Here is a 24,360-nt window from a genome sequence, read left to right as displayed (position 1 = left end):
AATTATGATTACTCTCTCTTCTCACGACTTTAAACGATTATTTATTCACGAAAAAAGCGTTTTTATTAAAAAAAAAATACTTAAAATATGGTTGCAAATCAGCTAAATTATTCAAAACCAGTCCAAAAGTTGTTTTCGTCAATAGATGAAAATGATTGTTTATCAATAGTTTTACTATTGAAACAGTTACTTGAGTGTTGAATTAATATGATATTGATATGTAAAGAATCATATTTATGTAACTATTGTATTGTATTTATCTGATTCAGTTTGTCTTATGTTCGTCGAAAATCAATGTACTGTCGTTGGGGGTGACAATGGGTCAAAAAGGGATGTGTGCGATTTATGTTTTGAATAACTATCGCAATTTAACTCCAATAAAATTCAAATTTGGTGTGAATGTACTATGATGGTACATTAACAACTGTTCAAAAAATTAAAGACAAATATTTATTCACAGCGGCACCACAAGTGAATGAAAAATGACCCAATCTCACCCAATAGAGGGGGTTGGGTCACTGTAATTGAATAACTTGTTTTTGAGAATATGATTTCAAAACCATTCACAACTGCAAAATCTTGACAAAAAACGATGCAAACAAGACAAAAAGATATCTAAGATGTTTCACAAGTATGATAAATCCACTTAAAAGAAAGATTATACTGAAAATTGAAGAGCTATGAGAAAAAATATGGAAACCCAACATTAATCGTCAAGTTTACATAAATTTTCTTGGTTTTTCCCTCAAATTGTCTTCAAAGTCTCATCCCCATTGCTATAAAGCCCATTCAGTTTCCCCAAAGGTGTACTGAAACAGTGATTATTTTAAACCTTCGCAAATAGTTAAATTTCGGTGCGACATTTCACGATCAATAAATTTCAGGCAGAAGTTGACGTCATAATCCCAGTATTTCAGCGATCCAACTCATTTGTACTTCCGTGAGATATTTCTATAATATGAAAACACTGATAAATAATCAAATTAAAAAAAAACACCCTTTTGATAAAAATTTACGATGTTGCTGCGCACGAAACACAGTTGCTGGTTTGAGAAGTTGTCAAAATGCGTTGTATTGTTATTCAATGCACGGAATACTCAACTCGACTTGTTTGATGTTTCAGAGATGCTGTATTTAGAAAGAATAAACACATCTTAATGAAAGAAGAGAACACCCGGCACCGTAAAATGTCAAAAAAGTGGACTTGGAATTTCATTTACTATCGTTCTTGCTTGACCCAATCTCACCCCCGTTTTCAATGTTTTGGACATCGTACCGAAAAAATGATTTTTTTGTGGGAAAATCAAACAGATTCCGGAAAATACCTGTGATGTGTAATGAAAAGACCTTCAACATTCTACTAATACAACGATAGAGGCTAGAGTACATGCGTGATACTTTGTACAGGAGAAATTTAATGTTGTAAATTTTATCTAGTTTCAACATGCAAGTTTATTGATGTAGTACACAAAAACTACTATTTCTAAAAAGGTATATTATTATGAATTATGTGTAATAATATGTTCCCTAACATATGAATTATTAATTTTAGTAATATCAGCGTTATTAGCTGAAATATTTCACAAACCCAAAAAAAAAAAAAATATTTCGTTTTGACCCAATCTCACCCCCTAGACCCATTGTCACCCCCATCGACGGTAGCTCTGGGGTTACCATGGGAAAGAGAAGGTTAATTTAAAACTCTTGAACATATTCTAATTAAATGTGACAATCCATCATTTATCTTAATTACTACATTTTAATGTGATACAGGTTGGATAAGACTAACCGGAGGATTGATAATCCGTATTTCTATTATCCAAAAAAAAGGGATTCGACAATCCATAAGTTTTACAGATAATTTGTATTAGTTTAGTTATTTCCAGTTACCTTATCAAATATGTAGCAGATAGCTTTTGCAGCAACAGAGCTCTTACAAACAAAATAAAAGACTCTATCATTGGCTTATAATTTTCTTTTGAATAAAACTTAAACTTTGCGTATGCGTTAAAAAATGTCCAGATATGTATAAATTATAATCAAAAAGAAACACACTTTAAAATTTGTCATTATTTTGTCTTAGCCATATAAAATTAGAGTATTTTTTAAACCTGGAATTATTTTGTGAAACCTGGAAAAACCTGGAAATATCAGGGAATTTCATTAACATTCTGCTGGTTCGTCGTCAAGCAGATAACTAGCTCATATTTATACATTTGCGCTGAGGATTCCCCGTTTGACCATGGCAATCAACTGATAACATCCCGCAGTGCTATTTATCTGTGATAACATCGAAGTTAACAAAGCCATCGGATCTTTTCAGGGCCATCAAATGTGTGGAAAAGAGTTAGAAGAGTAATATTTCCGACTTTATTTATTACATTTAATATTCCTGAATAAATCTCTCATCTCCATACAATATCTCATTTATCATGAATAATTGATGACACGACAATTTGAGATTGTATCCGCGGACGATGCTGCAGTGCCATCAGGGTGAGAGTGCTCAACAATTCACGACGATTTTTAAATAGAGTGGCATTTTCAACATCGTCTTTAATTTCCGATTTTTTAAGAGAACACTTCGATTACTAAAATTATCTCATGTAACAAAATTGCGACATATTTCGAACGTGTATGGAACCAATTCACATCGACCCATTGTAATAATTTTGGCACCCACGGATCAGAAATTTACCTTCATAATAAATAAAACTAATGATTATCAATAGTTAAGTATTGAATATTTAGGGAATGTCAACCCTTCCAACAATTATTGTTCGACCATTTTCTCACGCATTAGCATTTTCCGCGATTTTCTAGCGATTCTAAACCCAACACATTATTGGCACATACCTATTTCCTAGATAGGTCGATAAAAAAGAGAAGAGCACGAAAGGAAGGAGCATCATCTGCTGAGTTGCTTTGAATCATATTTTTCTTACTAAAATATCACTATCTCACTCTAACCAATTTGAAATAATCGAAATATGCTACGATAAACTTTTAAGTTGATTTTCATCGTAATTTAAAAAAAAAACTTCCTTTATCTCTCGATTTTTATGTGATAAATTAATTCTCTTTTGATATAGATAGGTATAATTTATTAACGCATTCAGTTGGAAAGTTTTTTCGTCTTGTAACATGTAGAGCGGCCCTGAAAGAATTCCTGGTAACATGTTTAGCAACCCTCCATTTGTTTAAACAAAATTCAGACGAAGACCCAGTCAATTGTCTGGCGCATTTTTAAAATATTTTTACGTGGTTGCAATAAATCGAAAAACATGGAAATATCCTCTAAAAATTTCAAGAGTAATACTGGTAGAATTTCTGGTATAATTACTGATAGAATACTTGGAGGAAGTTCTAATAAAAAATACACAAGGAGTCCCTAAATATAAACTGGATCCAGGAGAATCACTTTTCCAAAAATCCTGAACAAATTATTGATAAAACCCCTGAAAGATTTAATAAAAGCATTTCTGAAGAAATCTCTGGTAATATTTCGGGAGTTATCGAGGGACAATTTGAAAAAATACCTTAAACCCTGTGGAAGATAATAAATTTTTGAGATGTGGAATACCTATAAGTAGATGAAAAACCGTACTAAACTATGACTATACCATTTAATTCCACTAGAGTTTGTATCCTTTGACTGATACGCTTATTTCGACCTCAACTGTAAGGCCGTCTTCAGTGTCGTGTACTAAGTCGAGTCCAGTACACGACACTGAAGACGGCCATACAGTTAAGGTCGAAATAAGCGTATCAATCAAAGGATACAAACTCTAGTGGAATTAAATGGTATAGTCATAGTACTAAATTCGGTTTTTCATCTACATGTGCAAAATGGTCATTTTAGCGTGTTTTCAGACCCACTCCCTCCTCTCGTGTTTTTTTTTCTTTTACATACAATAATTTTCAAATGTGTATGGGCCGTAATCATTGAATGTCAACGTGTTCTATGGACGACCCCTGTAAAGATTTATACAAGAAAATCAACATTTTTTTCAGAGATTTTAATAGAAACTCCCTCATGGATTCTTTTGCCAAATCATTCAGTAATTCCTCGTACAATTAAATAAATAAGAACCCGAATTTGGTATTATCCCATTTATTTATGGGTATTCCATCAAACAGTACGTAGATCCTACTAGAATTGTTTCCTTAATTCTCAAAAAAAATCTCCCGAATTATTCCTGTAGGAATTTCAAGAATACTACCTGGAGAAAGCCCTGCAAATATCCTTGGAGGAATTCGTGGAGGGATTTCTGGAGTAATGTCTATTGTAATCCTAGGAGAGAATTGGTTCTGGTGTAATCCTTGTAGGAATTCCTGAAGAAACCCAGAAAGATTTTTCTTCAAGAATCTGTGGAGCAGTCTCCGGAAGAATTCCTGGAAAAATCTCTGAGGAAACATCATGAGAAATCGCTTGAAAAATCCCTGTACAAGCTACTGGAGGAATTCTTGAAAAAACTTCTGGAGGAATCTCAATATAAATATTAAATCAATGAAGGAATCACTGGAGGCATTCCTTCAGGAACTCCTTAAGAAACTTCTTGTGTAATCTCTAAAGGAATCCCTGTAGATATATTTCTGGAGAAAATCTTTGGAATAATCCTTGGTGAAATCCGTGAAGGAGCTTCTGGTATAATTCCTTGAGGAATTTCTAAAGATACTCCTGCAGCCCTATCTGAGCCGGTCTGAAAAAAAATGGAAATTATTAGATCATCCCCTTGATGCTACAACTAGATAACACGAAAATCCAAATTTCGAATGTTCAACATTGAAAGTTTGACCGTTTCATAAGGTGATGGATAATCACAGAGAATATAATTGAAAAACAATCCTTGAGTTGTTTACTTTGAATCACACGCTTGTGATATGTGAGTATCTGGCAGATTTAATTGAGATTTATGTTTCGAGAAATTGAACTCTAAAAATCGAAATTTTGAGTTATTGAGCATTAAGGGGACGAAATGTTCTTCCTGGAGGAATCTCTGGCAAAATTCCTAGTGGAATCCCTGGAAAATCTCTATATGGATCACTGTAGAGAGGAGGAAATTCTGTAACATCCCTGCGGAAATCTTCGAAAAAAAAAATCCAAGAGAAATCTCTCGAATATTTTTCTTTCCGACACCAATGTGGTTTCTTGTCCGACTCTGGTTCTAGCAAATCCTATGAACGAAGATCAACTCTAATAGATTGAGTAGAAGATAGAAGCAAGTGAAAGGATACAATAACAAAAAACGATGAAAGGGACGGGGCCAGGGGATTGAACCCATGACCTTCAACTGTTGATCTTCGGATTGAAATTAATTTCAACTACGTTACACTCGTTCCGATTGCGCTTATCTACTTCCTCTGATACTGTTGGTATAACTTTAGCAAGAAAATCGTCTCGTCGATACCAATCTCAGCGCTGTACAAACTCTTCACGCGAATCTTCACCTTCTGCAGGATCTCCTTCTCCGGGGGCGTCAAAGTTTCCTGTATCTCCGCGATGTACTCTTCCGACTCACCGCGGTCCTTCATCGCTTCCACAATGCTGTCCAGTCGTTGACTCTTCTCGATGAGCCGTTTGTTAACCGTCTTGTCGTGCGTCGACCGGGTGATGGAATTGTACAACGCCTTGTAGCAAATCTCCAACAGCATCGACACGATTTGCGCCTGGTTGACGTAGAACAGGAAGAAGGACTTTGGGGCTCCGGCATTTCCGCCGCCCGTTTTGCGGAATGTCTGGATTTGAAGGAAATTTTCTTCCAACAACTTGTAGGTCAACTGTTTAGCTTCCTTGGCCGGGATCATCGCTTCCTTCTGAATGTCTTCCTGCTCGATGTATTTTTTCATGCGAATAACCCGGAAGATGCGGGCGGCCTTGGAGCCGTACTTTTCCGTGATAACGTTCTCGATGCAACTCCAGGTCAGTTGTTCGAGAATTTTCTTCATGTTGACCGTGAACTGGCCACCTCCGGTGTCGCCGAATTTGCTGACAAAATTAACCGATTCAATAACGGCGACGTACTGATCGAGAAACTTGATCATTTCCAAGTTATTGGACTTTTTCTCGCAGAGCTGTTTCAGTTCAACCATCGGAATGGGATTGGAAACCATTTCCCACGGTTTGGTTCGGGAGTACATTAGCTGAAGAAGAAATTTGAGACACTCCCCTGCACTGGAATCGATCAACCGTTCGGCTGCGTTAATCATTATCGAATCACGGAAATCCAAGTGGAACTTCTCCAGATTGACCAGCCAGTGGATGCCTTCGTCTGGGGCTTTAGTAGTTTTGCCCTCCTGAAGATCCAGAAGCTTGCGAAGATCTAGCTCTGGCATTTGGAAGAGATTCGCACTTTCGTAATCCAACATTTCCAGCTCGTTGGAGGGGTCAATCGGTTTTGGGTCTGGTGCGCGGATGAAATAGTTCTTAGCTACCAGATCGCTGAACTTCTCGCGGAACTTCGTAATAGTGTTCTTGTCTTTCACATCGGAGATGGCCGTTCCCTTGAGGATTACGTAGGAAGCCGTCTGGCAACCGGCTCTCAGCAATTCCTCCGTCAAGGTTGCACACTCGGGGCCATACTTAGTTTGAATCAGGTGCACAAATCGAGGATAGCGCAATACCATAAGGACCTTTTCGTAATCCAGAATGTATTCGGTTGCTGATCCGGCTTTATTCGGTTGGTGTCGTGCGAGACCAAATTTCAGCAAAATCGCTAGAGCTTTGCAGACCTGAGAAGAGAACGAATTTGATATTAAAGATGGAAATGAAAACAAATCTATCTCTATTAACATACCTCCGATTTCGAGAGTCCGGTGCTTTTGATGACCATCGATAGGGTTTTGGCGACGGCGGCGAAAAGGTCATCGGCCACCATGCGAACCACGTCGCCAAAGTGCTGCTGCACTATGCACGAGCATAGCTTACCTAGCTGGATGGACATTCCTGGCAAAACGAGGCGAAACCGATTATACTAAGATGAGGGGAAATTAAAAAAATTGTCTTTAGTTTGTGCAACACGTTTCCAAAACTCTTCCAAACTGCTTGTTTATGTTGACGATCTGCGGTTTCTTGATTTGACGTTTCCCAAACAGGTTAACGAAAAAAGGCCGGTCTTTGAGTGACCGAATGATCAGTTTTTTATGTGGAACTCAGTTGGGGAAGGTTCGAAAATTATGTCCACCTGTTTTCAAAACGTTTCGAGAGAGATACGCGTTTTGAGCGATATCGACTAAATATACACAAATCAAGAAAATATTCAGCTTGTTACGAGTGCTAATTCGCTTTCTGATAGCCCGCATAGAAAATTACGGTTTATCATACATTTAAAACAACAAATATCTTGTAGCGGTAAAGGTTAACGTTTAATATGTTGAACAATATGAGTTACAGACTTATACTATAAAGAATGGTATGAATGACCTACCGCACACTGTAACAATATATTGAAGTGTTCAGATAAATACTGCTTCGCGACTAAAAGTGGGTGTACCAACGACCCTATTTGAGTACATTACGGATCTCTCATGAAAAGGTCTTATCGGACAGTTATAATTTTATGGGCAATGTGTCTGTAACTCAGGTAACTCACGAGTGCTTTGTTTTTATTTTTTATGTCGTCCGATGATGAGTGAGAGCCGCACCGAAAACGGTGGTAAACAACAACAGAATGGCTGATGAACGGAATTTCCGTTCAACTTATTACGAAAAAGTCGGCTGCCGGAGCGTGGAAGAGCGAAAATCTTTGGAAATTCTGCTCAAGGACAAGCCGCTGAATGTGCTCAAACTGAAACAGTTCTGTATCCGGTTCACTGTACCTAACATCCACCGGAGTGTGCTATGGAACTTCCTGCTCGGTGAGTATTTAAATTTTATCATTTCTGATTGGGATGATTGGAAGGAACTTTCTACAATCGGTTCGTTTCTTTTCAAGGTGTCACTCCGGCCTATACCGATTCCTGCAAATATGTAATGACCCAACGGGAAGCGGTGTACGATGATTTACTACGGGCCTTGCAGGTGATGAGAATTGTCGATGATAAAACACCAAAGCCCAGGGTTTTATACGCAATGTGGCTTCTGGAAACTAAACAACTTTGTCTGGGATATGACCTGAATGTAGGAATCTTTGTCGCGGAAAAATTGCCGTATAACCTTCTGTATTCTTACTTTACAGCAAGAGTGCCATTTCAGCAACATAACCGAGGTGTTGTTGCAGAGCTTCGACAACGATATCGAGATCTATTGGATGGCTAAAGGGTTTCACGAGTACAGCCAGGAAATTATAGAGGAAATGGGAAAGTTGTCCGATTTGACCGGTACAATCCTGGAGAAGGAAGACAACGGGTTGTACATTCATCTAAAATCGTGCGACATATTGCCCGTGCTTCCGTTGGAGAAGTGGTACGGATCTTTCTTCGCCGGTGTTCTGCCGGAGTTGGCCATTATTCGTATATGGGACAAAATCTGCGGAGGATCGATCAAGATTGTAATCTTTGTGCTGATAGAAATACTTCGCACCTTGCGGAGAAGGGTGCTCCGGTGCGTGGATCTGAAATCTTTGCTCGAGTGCATTGAAACCGTAAGTAGTAATAGTAATTTTAACTTGGCACGCCGGCCGATTGTATAACATTTTGCCATGAATCATTTCGCTGTACAACTTTAGCCAATTTGTAATTGTTATGGAAATTCTCATAGCCTACTGTATTGAACCGTATACATATTTTCCTTACCATTTCTTTGAAAATGAACATAGAACGATTAACCTGTCCAAATTGTAAGCGTGTTAAAATTACATACGATACCCTACCTACCTATATATACATCACAATTACACCTAAAATTATCATTAACAATTATTTTCAATATATTAAAAATATTCCAAAATGCGCGGAATCATGGTCTTAGGCGCGTTGAATTACGGCAATTTATGGTAGGCAAACATTCCAGATCTTATTTTAAAATTTCTGCACAAAGCGATAATAAAAAGTGTACTGCTGTTAGATGCTTCCTTCGCGAGATTATTGCCTTTGAAGTTTTAGTGCAGCCTTGGAAGTTGGATTCAAAACTGTTTTATATTAACACTCACTCAGAATTAAAAATAGCTAACGAACTACTTAAGTTTATGCATTGGCATTTCCTATCTGCCTCTCTTCTACTCTACTGTGAATTTTTACATTTAAACGAAGTTCCTATGCTGTTCCGCTCAAGAAAAGTAAAAATTTCTCCGGAACATGAACAAGAGACCAACATAATTTTTTTTTTTATTATTTCGTTTGCTTCAAGCCGTTGAGCCTTCAATCACACGCCGTATTCAGCATCACAGAGCTGATTCTTAGTTTCTATTACTAATAGAAAAATTCAAACCCTTTACAAGTTTATTATTCGATAAACCCATTTCAATTTCCGTATGATCCGTGTTTGGGGAACACTGATCAGAGCAAGCCTTTTTTGTTGCACTCTTCTCGTTGACCCGCCTCGATCGCCGTCGCTTATTTGTAGCCTCATTGTGTTCGGTTGATGAGTTTGATCCATTGTCATCATCAGTCCAGTCGTCGTCATTGTCGTCGTCGTTCTGTTGTTTCGCTTCTGCTGGGTCATTTGCACGAACATGTGATGGTGATGTTTGCCGCTTGTTGTTTATGGGAGGGAAATCATTCTGATTGAACAATTCGTCGGACGATTTTGATGCTGTCGATGTTTGCAGAGATTTATGAGCGGGTGCAGTAATTGAAGTTGCACACTTTCTGCCAGGATGAGAAGGCTCGGCGCATCGCTGGCATGATTTTGACTGGCCGATATATGAGACCATAGTAGGTTCATTTTCTATAGTGATGAACGATGGAATTTCGCGAAGTAAGTTCATCCTAAGTACTCGCACTCCGTTTGAAACACCGGGAAAATAGTGCTTCCACTTCTCATTTCTAATGGAGATTACCTCTCCATTCTTCATCATATAGTCCGCGATGGTAACTTGACTCATCGACGGTGGGAGGTCATGGATTCGAACCGTCACTGCGTCACAATCGATGTAAACCGGAATTCTAAATTTCGTGTTACCACAAAGCATTGTTCGTTTCCAATTATGCTCTAATTGGTACCGAGCGACAATCTCTTTCGACTTCATTTCGATGAGCACACAGTTGCGCGTGTGATGCAACTGTATGCTCTTCACATCAGAAATCTGGAGCTTTATTTCATTCTCCAAAAATTGCTGTACATTTGCCACATCAGGGCGAATGGGGAGAACACTGAAGTCAACCACTAGAGTGTTATTCCGAGCACTGCACATTTTCCACAAACTGCAAACGAAAGCGAGAAAGGCAAAGAAGTACGTCCGACGCGTGCGATGTTTGGCTGTCCAAGACCAACATAACCAAAAGAAAGCAATCATGAACCAAGAGATAAGAATTTTTACAAGGATTTGTCAGTAAATATCAGCAGATATTATTTCATGATAATTCAAGTATTTGCTCAAAAAGGGTAATGTATTTTTTTTTATTTAATGTATCTTTCAACTTCATCGGAAGTACTCGCATACTCTCCGTTGTATTGAAGACCCGCGGTTTCGGCATCGTAGCGCTGAAGGTCTGCTGGACAGGAGTAATGGTGCGAATGTTTAGAGGCAATCATACCATCTCCGACGCCCGCCTCGGTACAATCTAGCGCGACTGAAGCAACCGAATGTCGCCAATGCGTACGCACAGCATCTTGGGCAGCGTTATCGGATTATGGCGAGCTCGATAGGGCCCCTCTAGAGGACAGCTGGATTCAAAGCAGCCATTAACTACGCTGCCGAAAGCATTGTCGGATATGTGGAACGGAGATCATGAAATGATTGGTTCGACGAGGAGTGCTAGGTGGTTTTGAAGGAGAAGAATGCAGAGCGGGCTGCGATGCTGCAGCATGGTACGCGGGGCAAAACGTGGAACGATACATATTGAAGCGGAAACAGCAATGCGCCTATTTCGGGACAAAAAGCGTCGCATGGAAGAGGTACACGAAAAATACTATTCTAGCTGATCACGCTCATTCTTAAAACTTCCGTCTCAAGGGGGCGAAAGTCAAAAAAGTTTGAGAAACACTGATCTAGCCCGTCCACCATCGCGGAATTTTTCAGGTTGAGCACATTCTTGAAGCTAAGGTGCCCTTATCGCTTATGCCACAGCTGTAGCTCTGTGCTGCTACCGGCTGCCAATGCAGATCCACTTGGCAAACGATTCATTCGCAGATAAAAAAAGATTGCCCTTTGATTTCGCCACGCCGATGGTTTTGCCATCCTTCGTCAAAATTGAACGATCCGGCTTGAACTCACCGGGCACGCCCACGTTCAGCAACTTCGAAAACGACTTCAGGTTGTATTTTAATTGCTTGACGTGAAACACGTGTCAAAACGACAATGTGTACCGATTTTTACCAACGCACAACCTGCCGTTCACGGTACCTTCTTTCGTTGCTACCAGCCTCTTACCACAGACAAACAGACGTCACACTCTCATCATTGTTCATCGACCATCTTTTTAACGATTGACTCAAAAATATGGTAGGTGGCCAATCCGCCACCCGCACTGCCCATAATCGCATATCAGTCCCATGTCGACTTTTGACCGATTTGCGTTTTTGCATAAATCAATACAACATCGTCAGAAGATCGATAAAAACTGCTAAAAAAGTAGCCTTTGTTCCTAACTTTTACAAAAACAAACTCCACTTGTGTTGTTCCATCTTGAAAGTATTCGCATAACAGTCACATCAAAGTCCGTATAGTGGTCGGACTCAGAATGGGTACCACTTCAAGTACTACATACGGTCTCTCGGTACTACTAGTCATTCACTTATGTGTAACGAAGTAAAGAGAAATCAATTATACAGTAAAACCTCCATGAGTCGATGTTCTATGTCTTAATATTGACTCATGGAACCATATTTAAACAAAATTTCATGGTATCTATGATGATTCGCCCAAACAGCATTCCAAAGCATTTCTGTTCCATGACTCGATGTTTCCATGAGTCTATGGTCCCTTCAGATATCGACTCATAGAGGTTTGACTGTATTTAATACACACTTGCTTACGACATTGTAAATGTCGTGTATTCACGTTGTTTCGAAAATATTTTTAAATTAGTGGATATAACACATAATTATGTATTTTCAATTACGATGCATTACAGATTTTCATTTTAGATAAGGCTTAGGGTAGAAGCACCGGTTTTGGCCATACGCCAGTTGTAGCCATAGTGGATTATACACCGTTTTACATAGCCAATCAGCATGAAACCTTTTGTGTTTAGTAGATCACATTCACATGATAGAGCTACATTCATTTACTCGTCCAAATTGATTCAAAACATAAGTAAAACAATCCATTTTCCTTAGTTTAACTCCCATACTCCTAGTTTGACCACTCTCATAAGAAATCAATGTGACTGGCCAATTCAGGAACCGAAGTTAAGTCTGTCCGAAACTGGTTCTGGTGGCCTATTTTGACCAACGATATTTTCGAAGCGAAACGATGATTTTAGCTCAGTTTCGATATTTTACACACATAATATGGATTGAAAGCTTGCATTTGAAATATTTGTAGTTTAAATGCGGCTTCCCATCTAATTTTTATTGACATTTTCTCTTAGACTGGCCAAAACCGGTGCTTTTACCCTATACAAATATTAACCTTCTTTTATGTCCATAGTTAACCATTTGGGTGGTACGAGGGAAATAAAAACAAATGAGGAACAAAAATTAAAATAAAATAATGTTCATTCTACATTTTTCATTTAAATTTTGTAATTATTGTTTGCTGGCGCTCAGGAATATCGAACTAAAACTTATTTTTGCGTTTTTCGATAACTGGTAATATTGACTTGAGTAGTACTTGCTTGTAAGTGTGCAAAATGAAAACTTTTCAACGCAAAAGCAATATTTCCATATGAAAACCATCAGCAATTATCATCTTCTTCATCTGCTTTTTGGGAAAATACAAAAAGACTTTGGCTCAGCACATCCCATGAGCCACTGTATTTTAGATCTGGGTCTCTCATGACTGTGAGCAAATTCCACATCATGACACGTGTTTTGAGAAAACATTCAATCCGATGTTTTTTTTTTTATCTGGCGATTCATCCCTGGACGTACAGTATCTTATCCGTAACTCGCTATTCCGTATCTCGATATCGAGTTAAAGAACGTGTAGTAAATGTGGGTTTTCATGGATACCTCGATGGTCGCTTTAACCAAAGTTACCCTGACTTTGTGCTCTTTAGCACGATATTTCCCTAACTCGATAGTCGCCTTAACATCGAGTTACGGAGAATTGACTGTACTATAAAAACTATTTTTTTACGGCCAAAGAACATAAATAGCAAATGATGGGACTGCTATGCAAATACATTGGTATATTATATTGTACAGTGGGGATTCGCTCGTTGGGGGTCCGCTACATGAAATGACTCGATGGTTGGATGTTCACTGGTTGGCAAATATTCCAACTAAAAAGCATTTGAATGTCAAGAGCAGATGTCAAACTGACTTTGACATCTGAGCACCGTCGCATAGGCCTATTCACATGACGTCTCAAATCAGCTGATCGGGAAGCACTTTGACAGTTCTTCTATGAAAATGACAGGCCCGTGTTAGCACCGGTCCTCCACCGATGTAAACAAATGCATAGACGGATCTGTCACATGAAAAGGCCTATTGAAGTCCCCATATATAGAACAAATGTGCATGTATATGTGCGTTTTGGGACGATTTTGCTCTCCAGATAGGTGAGTCTGCAACATTTTCACCAGCTGTCAGTCGTTCCAACTAACGAGTCAGATTCGCTAGCTGGAAGGCAGTCGTGTTCCAACCAGCGAATCCCCGCTGTAAATAATCGCATAACAGTCTCGCTAGGATTTGTCTGCATTTTAAGGTAAATTTTCAACTTGAATTCAAAAGAAATTTATTAGGTTTGTTCGTGTACTCAATAAACAGTGATATGTAGAAATTCAACACATTCTAGGCTAAATAGAGACTCAAAATGGAGCGAAATTGTTTCCATATTTCAATCGTGTTTTTCTCAGTTTGTCGTTTTCCAACATGGGACTGTTGTGCAAAGAGGGGCAGCGCAGTGCTCGCATCGTTTTTGTTCGCGTTTGCCGTTTACACACTACCATCTGTTGGTCCGTCGACCAAATACACTATTTTTAGCATTGGGCGTACATGTCCTCGTGACTATGATTTTCACAGACAAACAGACGTCACACTCTCACCGATATCCATCGACCACCTTTTTAACGGCCGATTCAAATATATGGTAGGTGGCCAATCCACCACCCGCAGCGCTTGCATCGTTTTTGTTCGCGTTTGACGTTTACACACTACCGCCATCTGTTGGTCCATCGGCCAAACACACCGATTTTAGCATTGGGCGTACATGTCATCGTGACTATGATTTTGAACGGGATTTGTTCTAAGTGTTACGTCTGTTTGTCTGTGATGATTTTGATCGCGATTTGTTCTAAGTGTGTCGTCTGTTTGTCTGTGCTCTTACCATCCTTTGCACTGTCGATATGAAGATATACGTGCAGCTCGTGGATCTCCTGGAACACCACTCCGTCAGACCCACTCGCAGCACTCGAACCGGATTCTGTTCCAGAACGCTTTTGCTCCTCCGCTAGAAGGCGTGCTGTGACGGTCTCAATCTTTAGTTGTTCATCCAAATTTTCCATAACCGTGGTAAAAACATCGTAACTAGGTGACTACGAAATAAACAGCTGGCTCACCAGGTCGAGCTCCGTAACCGTGGCACCGACGTTTTTCAGCTGTCTTCCCAGCTCATCAGACCGTCGGAAATGGTCCGCCACATTATTGTACAGTGTTGCCAGTTTCACAGAAAAATCCACCACAGTTGTTATATACAGTGACCGGCACAAAAAAGATCCACTCTCAGTTTATAAGAAAATTGCTTCAAACTTGTGATTTTTTTGAAACTTATTTTTATTTCAGTTTATGTAACAGAAAAGTAAACTTCCAAACTTCATTTTGTCATAGAAACATCATTGATTTTTATTAAAAAGAAAATTTAAAAAATCATATTGCTTTATACTTAGGTTTTTTGAATATGACAGAAAAAAAGATCCGCTTCATGTTTTTTCACAAAACAATAACAAAAAAAAAATCAAAACAAATCATTAGTACTCAATATGACCTCCTTTGGCCTCAATCACCAACTGAAGACGCTTTGGCATGCTTTCGACGAGGTTTCGGACGTGCTGTTGGTCTAAATCGTCCCAAGCCTTTTGCAGGGCTGCAAAATACGCCTGTTTATTTGTAACATTAGTTGTATCCACCTTGTTCTCAAGTATTGCCCAGAGATTTTCAATGGGATTCAAATCGGGGCTCTGGGGTGGCCATTCCATGGATTTGATGCGGGTTGACCGGAAGAATGCTCGTGTTTTTTTCGCCGTGTGTTTGGGGTCGTTGTCTTGCTACTACTTACTTATTTGGCTTTACATCAATTATCTTGATAAAGCCTCGCCAACAATATTTCGCCAATTCCCTCGGTTCATGGCCGCTTCTCTCCATCCTCGACTGTGACCCACGCTCTCCAGGTCCTGGTGTACCTGGTCAATCCACCTAGCTCGCTGCGCCCCACGCCTTCTTGTTCCGACCGGATTCGTGGCGAACACCATCTTTACAGGGTTGTTGTCCGGCATTCTTGCAACATGCCCTGCCCAGCGTATCCTTCCAGCTTTAGCTACCTTCACGATACTGGGTTCGCCGTAGAGTTGAGCGAGCTCGTGGTTCATCCTTCGCCGCCACACGCCGTTCTCCTGCACGCCGCCGAAGATCGTCCTTAGCACTCGGCGTTCGAAAACCCCAAGAGCTTGCAAGTCCTCCTCGAGCATAGTCCACGCCTCATGCCCATAGAGGACTACCGGTCTTATGAGCGTTTTGTACATCGTGCATTTGGTGCGGGGGTGAATCTTTCTTGACCGCAGTTTCTTCTGGAGCCCATAGTAGGCACGACTTCCGCTGATGATGCGCCTTCGTATTTCCCGACTAACATTGTTGTCAGCCGTCAACAAGGATCCGAGGTAGACGAACTCGTCCACCACCTCGAAGGTATCCCCGTCTATCGTAACACTGCTTCCTAGGCGGGCCCTGTCGCGCTCAGTTCCGCCAACCAGCATGTACTTTGTTTTCGACGCATTCACCATTAGCCCGACTCTTGTTGCTTCGCGTTTCAGGCGGGTGAACAAATCTGCCACCGTTTCAAATTTTCTCCCAATAATATCCATGTCGTCCGCGAAGCAAACAAATTGTCCGGATCTCGTGAAAATCGTGCCTCGACTGTTAAGTCCGGCTCTCCGCATGACACCTTCAAGCGCAATATTGAACAACAGGCACGAAAGTCCGTCGCCCTGTCGTAGTCCCCGCTGAGATTCGAACGAACTGGAGTGTTCGCCAGAGATCTTCACGCAGTTTTGCACACCGTCCATCGTTGCTCTGATCAATCTTGTGAGCTTCCCGGGAAAGCTGTTCTCGTCCATGATTTTCCATAGCTCTATGCGGTCGATACTATCGTATGCCGCCTTGAAATCGATGAACAAATGGTGCGTAGGGACCTGGTACTCACGGCATTTCTGGAGGATTTGCGGCACGGAAAAGATCTGGTCCGTTGTCGAGCGGCCGTCGATGAAACCTGCTTGATAACTTCCCACGAACTCGTTTGCTATAGGTGATAGACGACGGAAGAGAATCTGGGATAGCACTTTATAGGCGGCGTTTAGGATGGTGATTGCACGATAATTTTCACACTCCAGTTTGTCGCCCTTTTTGTAGATAGGGCATATAACGCCTTGCTTCCACTCCTCCGGTAGCTGTTCCGTTTCCCAGATTCTGATTATCAGCCGATGCAGACAAGCGGCCAACCTGTCCGGGCCCATCTTGATGAGTTCGGCTCCGATACCATCCTTGCCAGCGGCTTTGTTGTTCTTGAGCTGTTGAATGGCATCCTTAACTTCCCCCATCGTGGGAGCTGGTTGATTTCCGCTGTCCGCTGTGCTGACGTAGCCATCGCCTTCGCTGTCCTGACCTTCTGTGCCTGTGTTCTCTGCGCCATTCAGGTGTTCATCGTAGTGCTGCTTCCACCTTTCGATCACCTCGCGTCCGTCCGTCAAGATGCTCCCATCCTTATCCCGGCACATCTCAGCTCGCGGCACGAAGCCTTTGCGGGATGTGTTGAGCTTCTGATAGAACTTCCGCGTTTCTTGAGAACGGTACAGCAACTCCATCTCTTGGCATTCCACCTCTTCCAGACGGCGCTTTTTGTCCCGGAATAGGCGGGTTTGCTGTTTCCGCTTCAGTCTGTATCGTTCCACGTTTTGCCGCGTACCATGCTGCAGCATTGCAGCCCGCGCTGCATTCTTCTCCGCTAAAACCTCCTGGCACTCCTCGTCGAACCAATCGTTTCTTGAGCTCCGTTCCACATATCCGACAACGTTTTCGGCAGCGTCGTTAATGGCTGCTTTGACTGTCCTCCAGCAGTCCTCAAGAGGGGCCCTATCGAGCTCGCCCTCATCCGGCAACGCTGCCTCAAGATGCTGCGCGTACGCATTGGCGACATCCGGTTGTTTCAGCCGCTCGAGATTGTACCGGGGCGGGCGTCGGTACCGTACATAATTGATGACGGATAGTTTTGGGCGCAATTTCACTATCACCAGGTAGTGGTCGGAGTCAATGCTAGCGCCACGATAGGTTCTGACGTCGGTTATGTCGGAGAAGTGCCGTCCATCGATCAAAACGTGGTCGATTTGCGATTCTGTCTGCTGAGGTGATCTCCAGGTGTACCGATACGGGAGGCTGTGCTGGAAATAGGTGCTACGAATGGCCATGTTCTTGGAGGCGGCAAAATCTATCAGTCGTAGGCCGTTCTCGTTCGTCAGCCGGTGGGCGCTGAACTTTCCAATCGTCGGTCTGAACTCCTCCTCCTGGCCAACCTGAGCGTTCAAATCTCCTATGATGATCTTGACGTCGTGGCTTGGGCAGCGGTCGTACTCGCGTTCGAGCTGCGCGTGAAATGCGTCCTTGTCATCATCAGTGCTTCCGGAGTGTGGGCTATGCACGTTGATTATGCTGAAGTTAAAAAATCGGCCTTTGATTCTTAACTTGCACATTCGTTCATTGATCGGCCACCACCCGATCACGCGCCTTTGCATATCACCCATCACTATGAAAGCTGCTCCCAGCTCGCGTGTGTTGCCGCAGCTCTGGTAGATGGTATGATTACCTCTAAACGTTCGCACCAATGCTCCTGTCCAGCACACCTCCTGCAGCGCTACGATGTCGAAACCGCGGGTCTTCAGTACATCGGAGAGTATGCGAGTACTTCCAATGAAGTTGAGAGATTTGCAGTTCCACGTACCGAGTTTCCAATCGCTAGTCCTTTTTCGTCGCTGTGGTATTTGCCGATTGTTCCGGTCCGTATTCTCTCGTTGACGTTCCTGTGCTGATGTGTTTTTACGGTTGGCTTGCAGGGCCTGACACCAACCCCCTAGATTTCCGGAGGACCATTCCCCCTAAATGTTCGGAGGGCCATAGTGCGCAGTTTAGCTTAGAGTCCTTCTCTGGCACTCGGACGATGATCAGCCGCCCCTGACATGGGGAACAGTCGCTGTTGTGAGCCGCTCCTAACGTGGAGTACAGACGCTCCAGGTTTGCAAAAGCAAACTCCCCCTTCCCTGTCAGCATACGACCAAAGTTCCCACCGGGGGTTGGTTACCCGATCTTCCCCAAGGTTACTCGTACCCCGGCCAGTACCACGAGGAGGTAGGGATAGGAGTTGCTGGGCAAGAGGCTAAGGACCGCACAAAGGGGTCTATTTTATTCCTGCAGGTACGCGAGGTACTAATGGTACGCCATGCCCAGCCATTTACCGCGTTGTCTTGCTGGAAGGTGTTATTATTCTCCAGTCCCATTTTAAGCATCGATTCCTCCAGATTCTCACACAATATGTCGATGTACCCTTCTGCCGTCATAATGCCGTTGATTTCGGCCAAGTTTCCCACGCCAAACCACTAGAAACAGCCCCAAACCATAATGTTTCCACCGCCATGCTTCATTGTTGGTTGGAGATGTCTATCCTGGAGCCCCTTATCGCTCTTCCGCCAAGCTCTTAGTCGCCGTTTCTTGTTGAAGAGCTCAAACTTTGACTCGTCTGACCAGATGACATGCTTCCACAACTCCAGGGGCTTGTTGATGTGATTTCTGGCGAAGAGAAGTCGTTTATGTTTGTTAACCTTGCTGATCATTGGTCGCTTTTTAGCAAAATAGCTCTTCAATTCCCGTTCTGCCATGCGTCGTCGAATAGTACGTTCGGAAATCGTCAAATCTAGCCTTTCCTTAATCGCACGCACGGTTGTGCGTGGATCTTTCTTGATTTGCCGGATGATCAGGTCGTCGGTTCGCGCACTGCTCTTGCGTTTTGATCCTCTTCCCGTTCGATCAGCAACACTTCCGAACTTTTGGTGCTTCAGTATTATCTTTTGCACTGCGCCACGGCTCACTCCAAACTTCTCCGCTATTTTTCGTTGTGATAGGTTGCGCTTAGCATCACGCAAAATAAGGTTTCGGATCTGCATTGAAATTTTGCCTCCGCCCATATTTCCACAGCTTCAAAACCAATTCTTTTGAACACTTGCAGTTGACTTAAGAGCTCTACAATTTATGTTGTCGACAAACAAATACAATGAAGTGTCAAAACCGGGGGCTCACCAACGTAAATTACACGATCTTTTTTTCTGTCATACTAAAAAAAACTAAGTAAAGAGTAAACTTATTATTTTTTATTTTTCGAAAACAAAATCAATCATGTTATTATTCTGAAATGAAGTTTGGAGGTATATGTGACTTTTACATTAATTGAAATTATGATAAGTTTAAAAAAAATCACAAGTTTGTGCAAATTTCGATATATGCTTGGGGTGGATCTTTTTTGTGCCGGTCACTGTAGGTATATTGCTGCTTGCATTTGACATGCGATTTTTGACTAAACGTCCTCCAAATGCGGTAACACAAAACAATCAATGGATACCTGGCAACGATTATATAAATCACCGCCGCCCTAGCAAGAAAAATCTATCTTTAACAGCGCATTTCTTGTGAAATATCTTACCGCGTTTGGTGTTCCCGCTTTTGATATTTGAATTTCAAACGCACACAGCAATAATGTTCATAGCAACAGGGAAATTAACTGTATATAATACGGAATTCAAATATTGCTGAGTTGCTTTGATTTCAACAGGGTCCGATAGTAACACCACGACGGTCTTCGTTTCCAAGATTGACTGCCAAAGTAGCTGAAGTGCTGCGTCACAGTGGTTTAAAGTGACACGGGAGACCGTGTTATTTTCCCTATCTTTTGTCTCACTCTAACAATTATCATCACGCTAAACTTCAACCGCTCAAAAATGAGTGCCGAGTCCACAAAATCGACCTCTCTTCATGCAGCACAGATTCTGTGCAAAGGGGGCTGTACACAATTTTGAGCAAACGAACAAACCGAATGAGTGAAATGCGCACAGAGGAGGAACGCTTGGGATGCGGAATACGCTTCCATATTTGTTTTTGCTTTTGAAAACATTGAAAAACATTCAAATTTTAAAGTTTTCAGGGATTTTTTCATTCGAATAGCCGAAGCGGAAGCAAATGGGGAAAAAACTTCCGCATTTGCGACCACCTTCCGGCTTTTCGCTGGAAAAAATCCCAGAAAACTCCCCATCTTACCAACGGCCAACTGTTTGCTGCCGCGCGGGAGATGATTGACAGTTCCGTTTCCATCGATCCCCGCACAGCCGAAGGCCAACACATCGGCTACTCACAGAATGAGTGCGACCTACACAGAATTTTCACTAAAGGCCCAAACGCAATGATAGCGGAACGGCAACGGAAAGCGGAACCGGTTCGCCAGCATGAACTACAACAAGCTTGTCGACTCAGTGTTAATTCAATTTCATTCGTTATCAGCTCAGTCGAGATGGTGTGATTCATGCTGGCGAACCGGTTCCGCATTCCGTTGCCGTTCCGCTATCATTGCGTTTGGGCCTTAAGTCATCCAGTTCTGCATTGGTTGCCTCATTCTGTGTAGTTTTAACACATGCGCTGCGTGGAGCAGGATTAGCGTGATCAACACTTCGTGGAAGCAAATCTCAAGTTTTAGTGAACCGATGAACCTGAAAATTTATTGGGTTGTGCACTACATATATATAATCACAGTGATACATTTTTCGCATCGATATATGGAGTGGTTCTTAGGATTTGCTTCTTGAAATGGATAGGGTGATTATGATGACGTCAACTGTGTTACTTTCGTTTTGGCTGCTTTGATACTTCGCTTGAGCCCGGATATTTGAGACCACCCATCAAGTGAACGTTGTTTGCTCTGTTGACACATACCAGGCTCTTAGCGATTAGCTTACAAGCGCTTGCCATATGACCTTCGGTGCCGCATTTTCTGCACAGCTTACTTCTGTCGGGACCACTGCATTTCCATGACTTATGGCCCTTCCCGAAGCACTTGAAGCCAACTTCAAAAGGCCGCTTTATGCTCAGCCGGAAAACCGGCCAACCTACCTTGAGTATGCCCAAGCTTTGATGGCCTCTGCAACCGGCAGCCTTATCATGACCATTAGACTGATGCAAATTTTGAAGTTTTTGCTCCCCTATGCTTAAACGATGTCAATTATGATGAAAATGATCCTCCCAAAATTTGAAGTGATTCGGAAGAAATTTGGTTGTGCACACGCTATTTGAAGTTTATATGGAGATTACTATGGAAAACGCCAATCTTTTGTGTTCACCCCTTTAACACGTCATCATAATATTTTAGGTAAAAGTGAACACACTCATATTATGTGAAAACTTCCCAGCTACAACTTTGCCGAAGACCATATTTCGATGGGACGTAAGAATTATTTGTTATTATTGATAACAAAGTCCAAATCGTGCTGAGATGATCATTCAATTACTTTCAGAGCAACACTGCTTTTTTGCTGTAGAACATAGTAGCCTGGATTACTTTGATCTATGCTTCCCGCCAGGAGCACCACTGTTGCCTGCCAAACAGTTGGTGAAGCATGCTACATGCAAACCAACTTTATGATGAAGAATAACAATTTATCGTGAGGTCCAATCAAAAAGTGGTCTTTGACAAAGTTGTAGCTAGGAAGTTTTCACATAAGATGAGTGTGTTCACTTTTACCTAAAATATTATGATGACGTGTTAGAGGGCTGAACACAAAAGATTGGCGTTTTCCATAGTAATCTCCATATAAACTTCAAATGGCGTGTGCACAGTCAAATTTCTTCCGAATCACTTTAAACTTTGGGAGGATGCTATTTACCATAATTAAAATCGTTTAAGCATAGGGGAGCAAACATTTCAAAATTTGCATCACTCTAATGACCATATGCATAGCATAAAGAATAGTCTTTTTAAAAATGTTTTTATTAATTTAATAGTGTACCGTTAAACGGTGTAACTTTGATAGTAGGGGACCCCAAACATACTAAACGAAATAACTTAATTTATGTTAATCATTTAAGCAAAACGAATGCAGTAGAACTATAACATTGGAACCGTTTCTCCAATATTTGATCGATTTTCTCCATACTAACTTCCAGCTCCATACTAACCCACCTCCTAAAAGATGACAGATTCCGCTTAAACTTTCACAGTAACTTTTAGGAGTTCAATATGTGAATAAAAAGGGTGATAACTGCGAAACGGTAAACAGCTAAATGATACAAACCGTAAAATAGTACATCGCGAAATGTCGGGCTACCCGCTGGCTAACTTGTGTCCTCACCTAATCTTTCTCCTTGGTATAATTGCAGATCAAAGACGAGCAGGAAACGGCCGATCTCATCGTAAACAAGGCCATCGAACTGTGGCAGCAGAACAAGGGCCACAACGAGTTCATTCTTCAGTCCAAAGCGAAGGCCCTCATATGAAGTCATCCATTCATCGTCTTAAACCGAACTGAATTTACAGTGGAACATATAAATTTATGTGATCACAATATAGATTATTAGAATTAAAATATAAGGAATCGATAGAGTTATATTAAACTTTTTGACTATTGATCTGTTGTCGATGCCGTTGGTCCATTTCGAGTTGCTTCACCCGAGTGTACAGAGCACTGCCAATTAGCACCACTAGGTTGGAAGTCCACCAGAGGAACGATTTGACTTCGCTGAACCAGGTGGTGGCCAGTACGGTTTGCGCACAAGCCTTTGCCGTTCCGGAAATGTTGTGAGTCAGAGGAGACGTCACCTTGATCTGCAGAGCTGTTACGAATCCGATGGCAAATCCGCAAAGACCTCCGACAGTCATCACGCCCCAAAACCACGGTTCGGCCAGATGTTCATAATCCATGACTACCCGGAATTCTCCGTTGATTAACATCAGCGGGATGAAGATAACCGCAGAGTAAACGTTGTTATAATAGCTCAGCAGCCACACTTCCTGATTGACAAACTGTAAGGTGCGCTTCGTGTAGATAGAGTACAGGGATAGACTCAACGAGCCCAGCACTCCAAAAATCGTTCCGATGAGTGAGAAAGATTCCGTCAAGCTTTCCTGATCGACTCCGATCCAAAATCCGATTACAATCAGCATACAGCAGAGCACCGCTTTTCCACTGGTCTTCTGTCCCAATAGCAGGTAAGTTAACACGACGTTGAACACCGTGGTCAAAGAACGACCTACGTAGTAGAAAGCCACCCCTACATATTTCAAGCAAAGATTGTTCGTTGCAATCATTGCCGTGAATAGCAGCGACAACGGTAATACTTTCCGTAAAACATCCCTATCCAACGGATTCCCCGTTGGAACGTTAAAAACTCTCGGATACCTCCGGCTAAGCGCGCTCATCACGAAGCAAATGCTCGACGAGGTCAATACCTGAAACCATGTTACGAACAAGGGAGCGTCCAGGTCCAGGCCACTTAACAGTGCTTTGTTCACAAAAACGGTCAGAATGGAAACGACCCTACAAGCATTCATCAGAGATTTTACTTATCTTCGATTACAAACCCTAATGGTCATTGATTACTCACCAATACGCAGCGACCACCGCCAATATCCGGAGATATTTGGTCAGCAGGTTTCCCTTGTTGGTTTCCAGTGGTTCGTACATGGTTCCAAGTTGGGAATGTGTACTTCTGCTTATTGATATACTACTGTCAATCAGGAAGCGAATTTAATAATTCGAAAATAAGAATCGGCTTCTCTTATCACTGCGGTCGAGATTCGCAGTCCTCGCAGTCGACACGCAGAGGATCGTTTACGCCTCAACTCAAGCAAGAAAAACGTA

The 24,360-nt window shown here is 41.8% G+C and overlaps 3 protein-coding genes across 3 annotated transcripts; 1 reads left to right on the top strand and 2 right to left on the bottom strand.

Moving 5' to 3' along the window:
• Window positions 1-5,335: 5,335 nt before the first annotated feature.
• Window positions 5,336-7,092, bottom strand: LOC110681535 (DNA-directed RNA polymerase III subunit RPC3-like). Its single transcript, XM_021857569.1, has 2 exons — window positions 6,798-7,092; window positions 5,336-6,732 (listed from the first exon to the last, which is right to left on the bottom strand). Exons 1-2 carry the CDS (start codon window positions 6,942-6,944, stop codon window positions 5,356-5,358), a joined length of 1,524 nt encoding a protein of 507 aa, XP_021713261.1. The 5' UTR covers window positions 6,945-7,092; the 3' UTR covers window positions 5,336-5,355.
• A 543-nt stretch (window positions 7,093-7,635) lies between these two features.
• Window positions 7,636-23,113, top strand: LOC110681536 (TBC1 domain family member 7-like). The gene is made up of 4 exons (XM_021857570.1): window positions 7,636-7,857; window positions 7,935-8,119; window positions 8,178-8,582; window positions 22,880-23,113. The coding sequence occupies exons 1-4, from the start codon at window positions 7,671-7,673 to the stop codon at window positions 22,994-22,996; spliced, it is 894 nt and encodes a 297-aa protein (XP_021713262.1). The 5' UTR covers window positions 7,636-7,670; the 3' UTR covers window positions 22,997-23,113.
• On the bottom strand, window positions 23,030-24,360 carry LOC5569231 (GDP-fucose transporter 1). Its single transcript, XM_001652741.2, has 2 exons — window positions 24,104-24,360; window positions 23,030-24,036 (listed from the first exon to the last, which is right to left on the bottom strand). Exons 1-2 carry the CDS (start codon window positions 24,181-24,183, stop codon window positions 23,109-23,111), a joined length of 1,008 nt encoding a protein of 335 aa, XP_001652791.2. The 5' UTR covers window positions 24,184-24,360; the 3' UTR covers window positions 23,030-23,108.

This window comes from Aedes aegypti, chromosome 1 (genome assembly GCF_002204515.2).
Source record: "Aedes aegypti strain LVP_AGWG chromosome 1, AaegL5.0 Primary Assembly, whole genome shotgun sequence".
Lineage (NCBI taxonomy): Eukaryota > Metazoa > Arthropoda > Insecta > Diptera > Culicidae > Aedes > Aedes aegypti.
Note: the sequence above shows the minus strand (reverse complement) of the source record. Positions and strands in the feature narration are given on the sequence as shown.